At 55.1% G+C, this 13,750-nt stretch overlaps 1 protein-coding gene across 1 annotated transcript in view; it reads right to left on the bottom strand.

The window, feature by feature from the left end:
* Positions 1–374: 374 nt before the first annotated feature.
* CADM4 (cell adhesion molecule 4) overlaps positions 375–13,750 on the bottom strand; it is a 13,685-nt gene continuing 309 nt past the window's right edge. Inside the window, exons 2-9 of the mRNA XM_007458572.1 lie at positions 4,992–5,138; positions 4,573–4,725; positions 4,169–4,303; positions 3,593–3,757; positions 3,376–3,466; positions 2,805–2,977; positions 1,922–2,050; positions 375–1,413 (exon numbers count right to left, since the gene is read on the bottom strand). Of these exons, the coding sequence (XP_007458634.1) occupies positions 1,304–1,413; positions 1,922–2,050; positions 2,805–2,977; positions 3,376–3,466; positions 3,593–3,757; positions 4,169–4,303; positions 4,573–4,725; positions 4,992–5,138 (1,103 nt within the window). The 3' untranslated portion in view covers positions 375–1,303. The remainder of the gene's footprint in view (positions 1,414–1,921; positions 2,051–2,804; positions 2,978–3,375; positions 3,467–3,592; positions 3,758–4,168; positions 4,304–4,572; positions 4,726–4,991; positions 5,139–13,750) is intronic.

Here is a 13,750-nt window from a genome sequence, read left to right as displayed (position 1 = left end):
AGGGAAAGATTTCTGAGCAGGGCAGGGACAGGTTTTGACAGGGCAAGATGTGAGTAATTGAAACCTCCTCTGGAGATTGATGTTAGGGGTGGGGGTAAGCCAGGGGAAGGGTCCAGGCTATTGGGTGGGGATGGGGTAGCTCAGTGGCTACTGAAGAGACAAGACTTGGTGACTTCTGGCTGAAAGGCTAACCAGAAAAAAAAACAGGTTTCTTGGAAGGGTGGAGGTGCCCTTGGAGAAGTAAGGACCCTCTCCTGGCCTACACCGTCCACCAGCAACCATCACCCTCCCTCCCTCCTCCCTCAGTTCAGCACCCCTCCCAACATGGTACAGCTCTGGGCAGAGGGACAGACACACAGCCACCCCAAACACTTGTTCTCTCCTCAGTTTAATGGTGGTTAGTGGGATTGCCAAACCCCCTCCCCGTTCCCCTCCCTGCCCCGTACAAAATGTGTGTTGTTTTTTTTTTTAACAAGAAAAAGGGGGCAAAAGCCAGGAATGGGGGGAGGGGGGCGCAATCTGATATTTTCATACAGATTTTTGATTTTTTTTAATATATTATATATAAAACCATAGAGAGCAACGCACCCTCCCCCCAAACTCCTTTCTCCCTCCCCGGGGGGCCTGGAGGAGAGATGGGGAAGGCCCCCCCAAGGAGTGGGTGGACAGAGAGACAAATATGGAAGGGACAGATGTGGGGGAAGGAGGTAGAGGGAAGGAGAGCCCAGGAGCCTGGGGAAGGGGGGATTGGAGAAAAGTTGGGACTGTCTCCCTCATCGCCCCCATCAAAGTTATGACACAAAGACACAGAATCCCTGTTTCCACACCCTCCCCCCCACCCTTACCCCCACCGTGCAAACATGGCTTTGCAAAGAGGTGCCCAGAGCTCTGTGGAACTCCTCCAATGGCTGGCATGGGGTCTGGGACCCCCAAAGATATCTCTGTTCCCCTTCCCTGCCCACCCCACCCTTCCCAGAATCTGACCCCTCCCCACAAGACCTGGTTCTGCAGCCTAGGGGCCTTGGCCTTCCCCCAGTTATCTTCCCCCAACCCAATCCCTACCGCCCTCCCTGGACTTGGGGGTCTGGACCTTTGGCCCTTGCCCCCTGGGGGACCCAGACCTCTGGGCCCTTGCTTCTGGCCCTTGCAGAGACCCAGGCATCCGACACCCCCATCCCTGCCCAAGCGTCTGAGGTGTTAGTGGTGGGGGGAGAAGCCCACCATCCCAGACTCCGGTAAATGTCTTTGCAGCTGGCAGTGGGGTGGACCCCAGCCCAGGCCCATGCCTGGGGTGGAGGTGGGGTCAGATAAAGAATTCTTCTTTCCTCTTGTGTCCGTCGCTGCCATTGAGAAAGGCTTCTCTTGCTTCTCCCTGCTCATCCAGGCCACTGGCCTCATGGGTCAGATAGGAGCCTGAGGGGTGACAGACCCCGGGGCAGAGGCAACAGATATGTGTGGACCCAAGAGTCAGACAGGGAGGCCGACAAGACATACCAGACGAAGGAAGAGAGAGAGACGGAACATACAGGGAGAGGGAATCAAGTCCAGGGAAGAGCAAAACAGGGGCAGAGGAAGAGGTAAAAGCAGAATTAGGAAGACTCCAAAAGTTCACGGAAAGATCAACCCTTATCCGTTCTCTTGATAGTATCCCCTTGCTCTGCTCCCAACGAACTCGGCAATTAGGAATTCAAACGCATGGTCTTAATTCAGCTTCAAACCTTCACCTCTTTTAGGGTCCCGGACCAAAAGACCCGCCCCTTTTCGGGATCTGGGCCTCAGGTTTCAAATCCTGGATCTAGGTTCCTCCCCCTCCCGGCTCTACGCCCGCCCTCTTTCGAATCGGGTTTTAGGCCCCACCCCTTTCCGAACGCCACAACCAACCACACCCCTCCGCTGAATTTGAGGCCCCGCCCCCACTCACCCTTCTGCCGTACTGAGCACCAGACCATGCCCACCAGCACACAGATGATCAGAAACACCAGTAGCGCCAGGATGCCGCCCACAATGGCGTACGGCACCGACGTCTGAGCCTCTACCACCGCACCAGGGTCTGCCAAAGGGACAGGGGGGCAGGCCCAGGTCATCAGAGGACGGTCCCAGCCCGGGCCAATCGCTGCCAACCTCTTAAACCATTCTGCACGCCACGTCCAACCGCGCCCCCTTATGTGCCACGCCCCTCAGATCACTGCCACCTGGTGGCCCCTTCCCCTGGTGCCATTCTTAATGCTCCGCTTCCTCAAGGAATGCGTGTAGGTTTGTACAATGCCCGACCCGGCCCCCGAGTCATTTCGCTAATATCTACCTGCCTCCTCCCCCCCGCCCCACCCCACCCCCCAGCGAACAGAAAGAACACATCCCTTTTCTTTTGTCTTCAGGTCCAAGTCCCTCCCCATCTTTTCTGAAACGCTCCAGGTATTTAAAATGCTGAGCTAGGGCCCAACCACTCCAAAATTCCTGCCCCACCGTCCTAGGAGCTGAACACATAACACGTACTTTGTGCTAGGGGCCTCCAACCGCTTTATATATTTAGCTCATATAGTCTTCACAACAACCCTATGAGGTAGGTGCTGTTGTTTATTTCCACTTTACCGATGAGGAAACTAAGGCACGAAGTTACCCGCAACAGGACGCTGCAGAGCTGAATCTGAACCCAGACGATCAGTCTGGCCCCAGAACTATAAAAACTCTGTGGGCTTTTGACCCCCTGGAATCATTCTTTGCCCACACAGGACAGTGCGGAGACCCCGGGAGGCCCCGCCCCTACCCTGAGCCCTGCCCCCAGGCCTGCCGCCGCGCGTCCTCACCGTAGACCACGAGCACATAGAGCGCCCTCGCGTGGCCGTGCTTGTTCGACGCCTCGCAGGTGTAGGTGCCATTATCCGCGGATGCCAGGCCGGGCAGCGTAAGCGTCTCCCCGACTGCCTCGGCCCGCTCTGGCAAAGACTCATTACCGCGGTTCCAGCGGATCTGGTTTGGCCTGGGCGGGGGTATATAATGAGAGTTAGGGACGCAGGTGCCAGCACCCGATTCTGACGTTTCAGGAATCTAGACATGCCGCATCTCCAAATAAGAGGGTCCTTATTAGCCCTTTCCTTCCTAGAAAACCAACAGTCCTGGACCCAGCTTCCACCCATCACCAGGGTCTCAGGAATCCCAGCCTTTCCCCCAGCCCCTTCCACCCTGAGAATCCAGGCGTCCGGGACCCCACGGCCTCCTTCCTCACGATCTAGCTCCAGACCCCTCCTCTCTCAGGACTCAGAAGTCTGGGCCGCAGCCCCCTCTGTTAGCTCAGTCCCCTCTCTCCTGAGACACAGGTGTCCAGGTCCCCAGCCCTATTCTCCTCAGGACCCTGGAGTCTCGGGCCCCAGAGCTCACCTGGGGTTCCCCGTCACAGCACATGTCAGCACCAGCGTGTCTCCCTCCCTCACCACAGCTTGGGAGGCATGGATCCGGGCCGTGGGGGAGTCTGTGGGCAGAAGTGAGATGAGAGAGTGGTTGTCCGGGTCATCATGCAGACTAGGAACTCCCCCGGGGACAGGCGGTGGGGGTGGTACCCCCCCCCCCCCCGGGTGCTGGCCCGCCAGGCACTTACACTGCACATCCAGCACGTACTGCGTCTGTTTGCTGTGTCCGGAGGGCAGCGCCTGGTTCTGCGCCTCGCAGATGACGATACCGCCGTCGTCCTTGCGGTCCACACGAAACCGCACTGTGCTCGCCACGCTCCAGACCTTGCCATTTTCCTGGCTGCTGCTCACTCCTGCCAAGACCCGCCCAGACACTGTCAGGTCGGGGTTATGGCTCCGCCCACCGAAGGAGCACCCCACCCCCAAGCCAATCCCGAAGCAGGCTATTTGCCAAGCCCCGCCCCTTATCCACAGCCCTCGCCTCTACTCCAAACCACGCCGTCCTCGAAAGAGGCCCACCACCCCACGTGGCTCTTCCCAAAGCTCACCCCTCTTTCACCCCACGCCCTCTCATCTATCAGTTCATTCAATAGCTATATATTGAGTGACTAGGGTCTGCCAAACCTGTGCAATCTTCTTCAGGCCCCGCCCACATATAAACCAGCCCTTCCCAAGCCATGCCTCCTGGAACCCCGCCTCCTCTTAAGTCCCGCCCTTCGCTGGCACCTCCCCCGCCCACCCCCATCCCTGACCCCAGGTAGTACCTTTCAGCTCCTTTCGGTCCCGGTACCAGCGCAGGACGGCGGCCGGGCGGGACCGTGGAACAAGGCAGCTGAGCTCCACCTCGCCGCCCTCCACCGCCTGCTCCCGGACCTCCACTACAGGATTCTCCGGGGCCACTGCCGCAGGGAGAAGGGGGCAAGGAGGAGATCAAGGGAGGCACCAAGGTGGGCTCGAAGTAACCAGGCTGCGGGATTGCAGGGACCAAAGGGAACAAGGGTCCCAGGTGGCAGGGGTCAAACACAGAGGCCAGAGGTCAGGAAGGCCGGCCTTATTTACTGGGACCGGATGCCCAGGAGGTTACAAACAGCCAGGGTCAGGTCTCAGGATAAGGGATAAGCAGAGGAGAAAGGAGAAGGGACGGGTCTGAGGAGGGGGAGGCCGTTACCCAGTACAGTAAGCGTGGCAATCTGGTGGTGGGTATCCTCCGTGTAGAGCTGGCAAAAGTAGCCCCCCTCGTCCTCCAGGCGCGCATCTGAGAGCCGGATCCGTACCCGGCGTGGGGAGAACTCCTCAAGCTGGAAACGCTCATCCTTCAGGGCTAGAAAGTGAACGACAAGAGTGAACTTGGGGAATCCTGACCTCAGAAGTCCCACCCTTTCTCCAGGAGCTTCGAGTTCAGCCCTCTGCCTCTTTTCTCCAACCATACGCATGCGTCTAAGGTGCCCACCTAGTTACTCCCTTGGGTACCCAGAACGTTTCATGCCCCCCCACCCACAGGACCGGGAGTCCAGAGTCTCAGCTCCGTCCTCCGTCAGGCCCCAGCCCTCTCCTTCAAGACTCAGGATTCCAGACCCCAGCACTCACCACGGGTACCATTGAAGAAGAGGGTCTGCCGGGCGGGGTTCTGAATGACAACTATCGATCCATCATACTGGTGCAGACGGCAGGTTATCTCGGCCACCCCACCCTCAGCCACTGTCACGTTCTCTGTCTGTACTTCCTGTCCTGCCCCTGGACCAGCAGACAGAGAGACAGGATAGGAGACTCATTGAGGGGTGCATTTCAGTCTTTGCTCTCTCCATCTGTTCATCGCCCATCCAAACCTCCAGTCCCTCTCATTTCCCTCTCATTCAGTTCATCACACCCAACACTTCCTGCAGGCTGGAGTCCGGGAGATGGAGAAAACCCGCCCCCTGCTCTAGAGGAGGTGCAGTCAGGATCCAGTGGAATATGCTCTAATGGGGGTAGCACAGGGCACGCTGGGAGCCCAGAGGATATGGAGACTAAGACCACCCAGGGAGAGGGGTGATCAGGGAAGGCTCCACAAGGAAGCTCCATTGGATCCACATTTTAAAGAGTGCACAGGAGTTCACCAGGTACGGGAAACGGCTATGTGTTCACCAAACCCCGTCTTTCACACCTGAGCACACGTTGTAACTTGTCTGTAGAGATGGCCACGATATTCTTCCCATCCCTGTATGTGCCCTTTGTGAGCTGACTTTGCTGCTCTTCCCATTAATGAAGCACTCTGACCCTGTGAATCTGGGGAGGCCTTGTGACTTGCTTTGAAGTGAATATCACTTTGCTAGAAGTGGATATTGTATGAGTTCTGAAGCCTAGGTCTCAAGAGACCTTGCAGCTTCCGTGCATGCCCTCTTGCTGCCCTGACACTGTCAGGTGAACATGCCCGAACCAGCTTTCTTGAGGATGAGAGACCACATGGAGAGAGAAGCCCAGCCAGAAGCCAGCACAACTGCCAGCCATGTGAGTGAGGCCATCCCAGACCACCCAGCCCCAGTGGCACCACCAGGTGACTGTAGCTACATGAGTGACTCCTGGTGAGACCAAGAGAAGAAATACCCGACTGATACAGTCCAAACTGCTGACCCCCAGAGTCATGAGCAAAAAACATAATTGCCGTTTAAAGACCTATGTTTTGGAGGGTCTCTTAACACTGCTAAAGTTAACTGGTACCACACTCTATTAGGCTACATTTCCTAGGATCCCTTGTGCTTAGGTGGGGCCATGTGACTGATTTCTGGCCGATGGGCTGTAGGCAGAAGAGAGAAACCCCTCTTCCAGCCTGGCTCATCTCACTTGCAATCCTTCATACTGGCTTAATGGAGAGGACTCCCAAAAACCCTGAGGAGGACAGGATCACAAGCTGGAAGGAGCCCAGGGCCCTGACTTCCTGCCCGCTGTGACCTGCCTGCACAGGACTGTAGCATGAGTGAGAAATACACTTTTTTGTTAAGCCATTGAGATTTCAGGGCTGTTGTTATAGCAGTTAAGTTACCCTGATTAATCCAACAGAGGGACAAGGTAAGGGGTTAGTAACGGGGTGTTCCCAGCCAAGGAAACAGCATAAAGCTCGAAGCTGAGATAATCATCATCATCATCATTGTCACCATCATCTTCAAAACAATAACCATAATAGCTTCTGTTTATTAGGCACTTCCTGTTCCAGGCTTTGTGCTAGGGGCACTACCTATATAATTTCCATTTAATCATCACAATACCTGAACAAGGGAGGCATTATTATCAATCCCCAGTTGTTTTTTTTTTTCCCAGTTGCCATTTTATAGATGAGAAAATTGGTCCAGAGAGAGAAAATGACTTGGCCAAGGTCACAGCCTGAGAGTGGCAGAGGCAGGGTCTGCCTCCAGATCTTTCTGATTCCGTAACCTGCATCCACATCCATTCCTGGTTCTCTGGGTGAAAAGTGTCCAGCATTGGTGAGGGGTTGTGGGATGTGCTTATGAAGGGCCTCAAATGCCAGGCTAGGAGATTAGCTTTTATCCTGAAGGCCAGTGGAGAAACTGAAGCAGGAAAGAGCCATGATCAGATCTGGTTATTTACCTTTAAATGCTGGACAACTATCGCTTCATGTCTCTTACATACTGTCTCATTCATTCATGTGAGCAGCGGGGAGGTTTTCAGGGGCTGGGTGCCCAGAGATGAGTCACATGAGGTCCCTGTCCTGGAAGGCCTTCAATATTTATGGGGAGGTAGACACAGATCACTGTAAAATCCCATCAGAAGTGTTATGGTCCCTGTAAGAGGGACAGGTAACCTGATTTTGGGGGCTGAGGGGTAGAGAAGATTAATTCTGGGGAGAGGAGGCAGAGACAGCTAGCTTCCTACCCAGCATCCATTCTTCCCTTTCTCTTTAGAAAAAGAACCCTGGTTGTATTTTACGGTTGCCCTATATCCAGCAGAAAGAGAAACTTCCCAGACTCCTTTGCAGCTAAGTGAGGCCATGTGATAAAATTTTGTCCGACTGGATATCAGGAAAAGTGTCATGTGATAATTTTGAGAGGACTTTCTAAAGAAAGGGGACAAGTGCTTTTTCCACCAGGTCACCTTTATGGAATTAGGATGCGATGGAATTCTGGAACCAAGAGCTGGAAGGTGCCTGGGTCTCTGGTGATGATGTGGAGCTGCCATAAAAGGCCTGGATGCCTACTTCTGGCTTCTTTTATCTTTGAATATAATGCTTTGTGAACTTAAGCCACTATTAGGGGTTTATCTAGTCCTTCCCAGAATATCAATTTTAACATGTCCAATCCTTGCCCCAAATATTTTCCTTCCCACGTTTTCTCAGTCTCAGTAAATGTCACAACCTGGTGGCTCAGACCAAAATACCTAGAAGTCATGCAAGTTTTCACCCTTTCCCTCACCTCTAACATCAGCAAGATCTATCCATTCTATTTCCAAAATATATCCCAAACCTGTTCACCTTTGGCTACCTCACCTACCATCACCTAGTCCAAGGACACCATCTGTTACCTGGTCCTTCAAGAGCTATTCATGAGTCTCCCTTCTTCCCCACCTGCCTCCCCCCAAGGCCAGTCTCAACACAGCCAGAGTGTTTACAACACTCTGAAGCCTGTCCTTAGAATAAAATCTAGACCCCTTCCCTGGGTCTTCAAGGTGCTTGGTGGTGGCCCTTCTCTGACCACAGTTCCGACCACCCTCCTGCTACTCACTTCACTCTGGGCCCACTGGCCTTGATGTCCCTCAAACATGCTGAGCTTGTTCCCACCTCAGGGCCTTTGCACTGGCTCTTCCATCTGCCAGGAATGTTCTTTCCCCCTTGATCATCCCAGGACTGCCTCCTGTTCTCATTCAGGCCTCTGTGCCTCAGATCAGAGAGGCCTTTGCTCACTCCCTGGGCCTTCCCCTCCAGAACACTTCCTATTTCATCATCACTGTTTTATTTCCTCTATGGAAATTTCACTGAAATTATTTTATTAATTTGCATACTTGTTTGCTGTCTGTCCCTCATCACTCGAATATACACCCCATGAAGGCAGGGATGTAATCCCCTTGGGTTTATTGCTGCACCCTAGTGCCTGGAAGTGTGCCTGGGGAGGCACATGCATGGGGATGTCTCTGGGGAGACTGATGCATGAATCGCAAGTGTCAGGCAGGATCTCATTTCATCCTCACAACAACTTTGTGACATCACATTATTCTCATCTTAAACAGCTGGGTGGATCCCAGCTGGACCACTTGCCATCTGTGTGACCTGGGACAACTGGCTTTAACCTTTCTGAGCCTCAGATGCCCTGTCTGTAAAGTGGGGATGATGCCAATGCCTGATTCACAAGGATTAGCCCAGGACCTGAGGCTCAGGAAGCCCTCTGTGCAAAGCTGCTGTTATTATAACCTCCGGAAACATGCCAATCCACCTGAAAACTGGCCTGCCTGCACATTCTGGCACTTAAAAAAAAAAACATATTGAAGCCTATCCGTGGATCCTGGACCTCAGGACGAGCCCAATGCTAGCCCCCCATTTTATAGATGTGGAAAACGAGGCTCAGGGGTCCCAGGCAAGTCAGTGGCAGAAACTCAACATCTCTTGGGAGCCCTCAGGACCTCTGGGTCTGCCCCCCCAAATGTGTCCCCTGCTCTCTGCTTGAGGGTGCACATGGGGTGAGGGTGGGGGGCTTTTGTCTCATTCCCTCCCCCTCCTGAGGAGTCAGTAACCAACAGTGTCTGTGCCTGGAATATTAATATCCTAGGAGCTTTTGTTTCGGGGTTGGGGGGTGGTGAGGCAGGACTTTCTGGTCAGAGAGGGGCTGAGCTTGGGGACTGGGGCACTGGCCCTTTAAACTGTGTTGACAGCCTGGAGTCGTCATGGGGATGGTGACTGGAAAAAGGGACTGGGGAGGGTTTGGGGAAGAGTGGCTGAACAGGTGATATGTAGAGACCCAGAATCCAGCACCCTTCTCCTTTAGACCTGGAAATCCAGCCCCCCCAGCTGCCTCCTCTCCCAGCATCCAGGAGCCCTGGTTTCTAGTGCCCTCCTCCATCAGGATCAGGAATCGGGGTCCTCGGCATCTTGTTCCCTCAAATCCAGAAGCCCCAAGCCCTCAGCCTTCTCCCTCCTCAAATCCAGGATTCTGGGCCTCCAACCCCCTCCTCCTTCAGGACCCAGGAGTCAGGGGTCCAGACTACACAGCTGGTGGATGTTTCCACGGAGACTAAGCCGAGTGGGGGGAGTACTTCCTGGGTCCTGAGTCAGCGAATACCCAAGGGAGTCTCAAGGTCACAGTTCCGGGAAGGTCACAGCCACCACCTCCATATCCTCTCCCCAGGGGGCTCGTGGCATCATGCCTCCTTCCCCCACATCCTCCCCTAGGGAGGTGGTACATCCCTGCGTCCTGACCGAACCCTCCCTCAGCCCCCCATCAATGGCGGAGTCCGAACATCCTCGCACAAAGCATCAATTCTTCCCCAACTCAGCCTTGTGAAGGCGCCTGTATTCGAAGGACCTAGGCATCAGGGTCCCAGCCCCTCCTCCCTCAGAAACCTGGACTGGGACCCCCAGCCCCTTCCTCTCTCAGGACTCAAGAGTCTGTACCCACCCCACCCTCCATCAAGATCTAGGAGTCTGGGACCCCAGCCCCCTTCTCCCTCTGGACACAGGAGTTCAAGCTCCATTCCTCCCTCAGATCCAGGAGTCTAAGACCCCAGGCCCTCCTCCCTCAGACCCAGAGTCCAGACACCCGGACCCTCCCCCCTCAGACCCAGAGTCCAGACCCCCGGCCCCTCCCCGCTCAGACTCAGGATCCAGGCCCCCTGCCCCTCCCGCCTCAGACCCAGAGTCCAGGCCCCCAGCTCCCTCCTGGGAACTTCTGACTCCAGCTCCACAGTCCTCAACCCCCAGAACCACAGCCCGGCTCCGCAGCGCGCTTGTCCTCCTCCTGTCTACGAAGCAAGCATCAGGTGGGGGCGTAGGGGTGAGTCAGCAGCTCACACACAAAGTTCCCCCTGTGGTCCCCACGTTCCTGGGATACTTAGAGCTCCCTGGATTCCGGGCCCGAAGCCCAGCCAGGGGGTAGGGGAGTCCTCCGGAGGTTCCCCCTGGGTGTTGGGTCAGGGGGAGAATTCCTGCTCCAGGAAGGGGGTGAGCCTGCACTGAGCACCCACTGTTCTCTTCTCCACCCCCAGCGCCCTCTATTTGCCCCCTTCCAGAGGACCCCGGGCTCTGCAGCTGCCCTCTTGCCCCACTGGGTGCCGGCTTAGGAGCCTTGGTGCCCGGTTCCCAGAGGACCTATGGGCCCAGGGTCTGCACAGGCAGGAACCAGTGGGTGCTTGTGTCCTGGTGCCACAGGCCAATGGGTGCTGGTGAGTCCAACGGTCTCCCGGCACCCCCCGCCCCTCACCCCACCCAGAGAGAGAAAGCTGCCTTTGTGTTCCCCAAGACAGGGACAGGCCAGGCTCACACGACATTAACCCACCCCAGGCCCCAGCTCTGCTGTGTCTAAGGTCTTGGAATCCATCGCAGAACCTGACCCCCACTCTGGGGACTCCGGCATTCGGCTCACGGGTGGGTAAGGATCGGTGACAGAAGCCTGTTTTCAGAGTGGCTGGGCAGAGCTTTAGGAGGGAGGGAAGACTGAGTCACTTGGGAGGGAAACATGATTCGGGATCAACAAACTCTCCCTCCACAAAGCCCCCCAACTCTTCATAGCTTCTTTATCTTTTCTTTGGATCTGGAGTTCTGTTTCCTCTGCTCCTTTCTGTTCCATCCAATTCCTGGCCTGTGGGTCTGTCTCTGCCTGTGGGCATCTCTGGGCAGGCAACCCATCTCTCTCTCACTTCCTCTCGCCCACCCACCCTGGACCCCTTCTTTCTCTTGGCATAAATCTCATCAGCCTCTGCTGGTATTCTTGGTAGATGAGGGAGCCAGGAAAAAGAGAATACAGTTTTGAAAGGGTGTAAATGAACCCCATCTTCCATCCCTACTCATGCTGGCTGGGCAAGGTGAGAGGGGAAGGGGAGTGACTAAAAGGGAAATGTGGGGACCATGGACAACTCCTAAAATCTGGGGGCAGAGCCATTCAGAGATAACCAGAGAAAAGGAAAGCATGAAGGGTCCTCTGAGATCAGGTACTCCAGCTGCCTACTCCATGCTTTACAGAAGGGGAAGTGAGGCTCAGAGCGGGAAAGGGCAGGGAAAGGCCAGAATTACATCAGAGAGGCCTGGTTCCAGAGTGCTTCCCATGACACCTAGCTCTCTCCCAACTTAAGTCCCACACCATTTTATTTAGAGAAAGTTTATAGAAGGGATTAGTGTACCAGGAAGCAGTGACTTTAAAACCAAACAAGGGACAAGCCTGTAGAGCGACCTCCCAGAAGTGCTGGAGAAAGGATTCTCGAACTGGGAAGGTGGTCATCTTAGGCTATACTCTGATTCTGAGAACCCAAATTCCCATGATTCTAAGCCGTCAAGATTCTAGATGTCAGAGGTGTCAAGATTCAGGATCCCCAAGAGGTCAAGGTTTCAGAATTGTGAAGATATCAGGAGGCTAGAATGCTAATGCCAGCAAAGATCTAGAACTTTAAAGGTGTCAGGATTCTAAAGACTTTGGGATTCTGGAAGCCTAAAGATGTCAACGGTTCTAAAATACCCTCAGGTTCTTTGTTTACTGGATTCGTTGGTTCTAGGAGTCTATGAGCCTGGGTTTTAGTGCCTAACAAAGAAAGAAAGAAAGACAAAATTGGATGGAGATGTAGCTAAGGTACCAAAGTGCTCATCTGGGAAACTGTGGCATGTCCACCACAAAGAAAGGAGGTAATGGTGAAAGGTTTGAAGCGACGGCAGGCTATAAAAGAAAGCAAGGTGGAGGGGGACAGGTCCACTCTGCCCCTCACCAAGCGATGGCAGAAGACTATAAAAGAAAGCAAGGTGGAGGGTGACAGGTCCACTCTGCCCCTCACCTTGCCCCGAGGAGACGAGAGGGAGGCTTTGCCTCAGACTTGAGTGGGGAAGGTGTCACTGCACCCAACTTGCCAGAAACCCCTTCAGGGGTCCAAGTTGCAGTTCCTTTCCTTTCAGGTCACCGAGTTCAACATCCCCACTTTACAGAAAGGGAAACTGAGGCCCCGAGAGAGGAGGGTGCTTGCCACTGGCTACCCTGGCAAATGGCAAGAGCCAGGATTTAAACCCAGGCAGGCCCCCAGCCCTGTGCCATCTGGTCACAGCTCCCAAATTTCTACAAGACATACGGCCCTCCCACTTCTGCTCAGCCACCTCCCAGTCATCCATTCCCCCCAGGAGTGGCTTCCCCCACCGGGGACGGGGTGACCTGTGGCAGGTACCAGACACACACAGTGTGAGAGTGTGAGTGTGGGGCTGACATTTCCTGACCTTGTCCTGGATCTCAGGGTCACCCTATCTTGGAGGTCTCCAGCTTTTCACTGTGCATGATAAGGGTATGTGGAGGGCTCCCTGGAGGTCCTGGAGGGGGCTTCTCTGTAGGTCGTGGCCTGGGTGTGTGAACGGGTGGGGAGGGGCAGCGTTTGGAAGGCATTTGCTGAATCCACGTGTGTGTCCACATGCCAAGGTTCCCCATACACATTTTCCCTCCAGGGCCCTTCAGGATGCCCTCCCTGACTCAATTCCTCTCCAGGGGCACAGAGGGATAGAGAGATGGAGAAACGAAGGATGGCAATGGGGGAGCCCAGGATGGAGGATGTAAGGGTAGAAAGGAGAGGCAAGGGTAGAAAGGAGAGGCGGAGAGACAGGGAAACAGTGGGACAGAGAGAGGGGAGAGAGTGGGGAATGAGGGAGATAGGTGATAGAGGGGGCTAGAGAAACAGGAATGACAGAAAGGGGACAGAGAGACAAGGGAATGGGACAGATGGGGGACAGAGAACCAGAGGTGACAGTAAGACAGGGACAGAGAAGGAGAATGGGGGCAGAGAGGGAGGGAAAAAATACAGAGGGACAGAGAAGGGAGTCGAGAGGATGATGGGGGGCAGGCAGAGTGACCCAGTAAAAAGGGACAGAGACCAAGGGACAGATGTAGGGGACAAAGACAGGATAGAGAGCTGGCGGACAGGGAGGCAAGGAGAAAGGGGGACAGAGAGGGACAGTCTTGGAGACTGAGGGACAGAGGACAAGGGTTGGGGGACAAGGAGAGAGACTGAGGGACTCAGAGACAGGCGGACAGAGGGACCCAGAGACCGGACAGAAGGACAGCGGGGCCGGCCCCGAGAAGGCTGGATTGGGGTTGGACTGGGGGTCTCGGGCCCTTTGTCCCGCCGGGATCGGGGCCTGTGGGGGGTGGGGGTGGGCTGCGGCACAGCGGCCGGGGCCCGCACCCCGC

The sequence above is a fragment of the Lipotes vexillifer genome, unplaced genomic scaffold (genome assembly GCF_000442215.2).
Source record: "Lipotes vexillifer unplaced genomic scaffold, Lipotes_vexillifer_v1.1 scaffold371, whole genome shotgun sequence".
NCBI classification, from domain to species: Eukaryota; Metazoa; Chordata; class Mammalia; order Artiodactyla; family Lipotidae; genus Lipotes; species Lipotes vexillifer.
The sequence above is the reverse complement of the archived record's forward strand: the minus strand, read 5'-3'. Positions and strand labels throughout refer to the sequence as shown.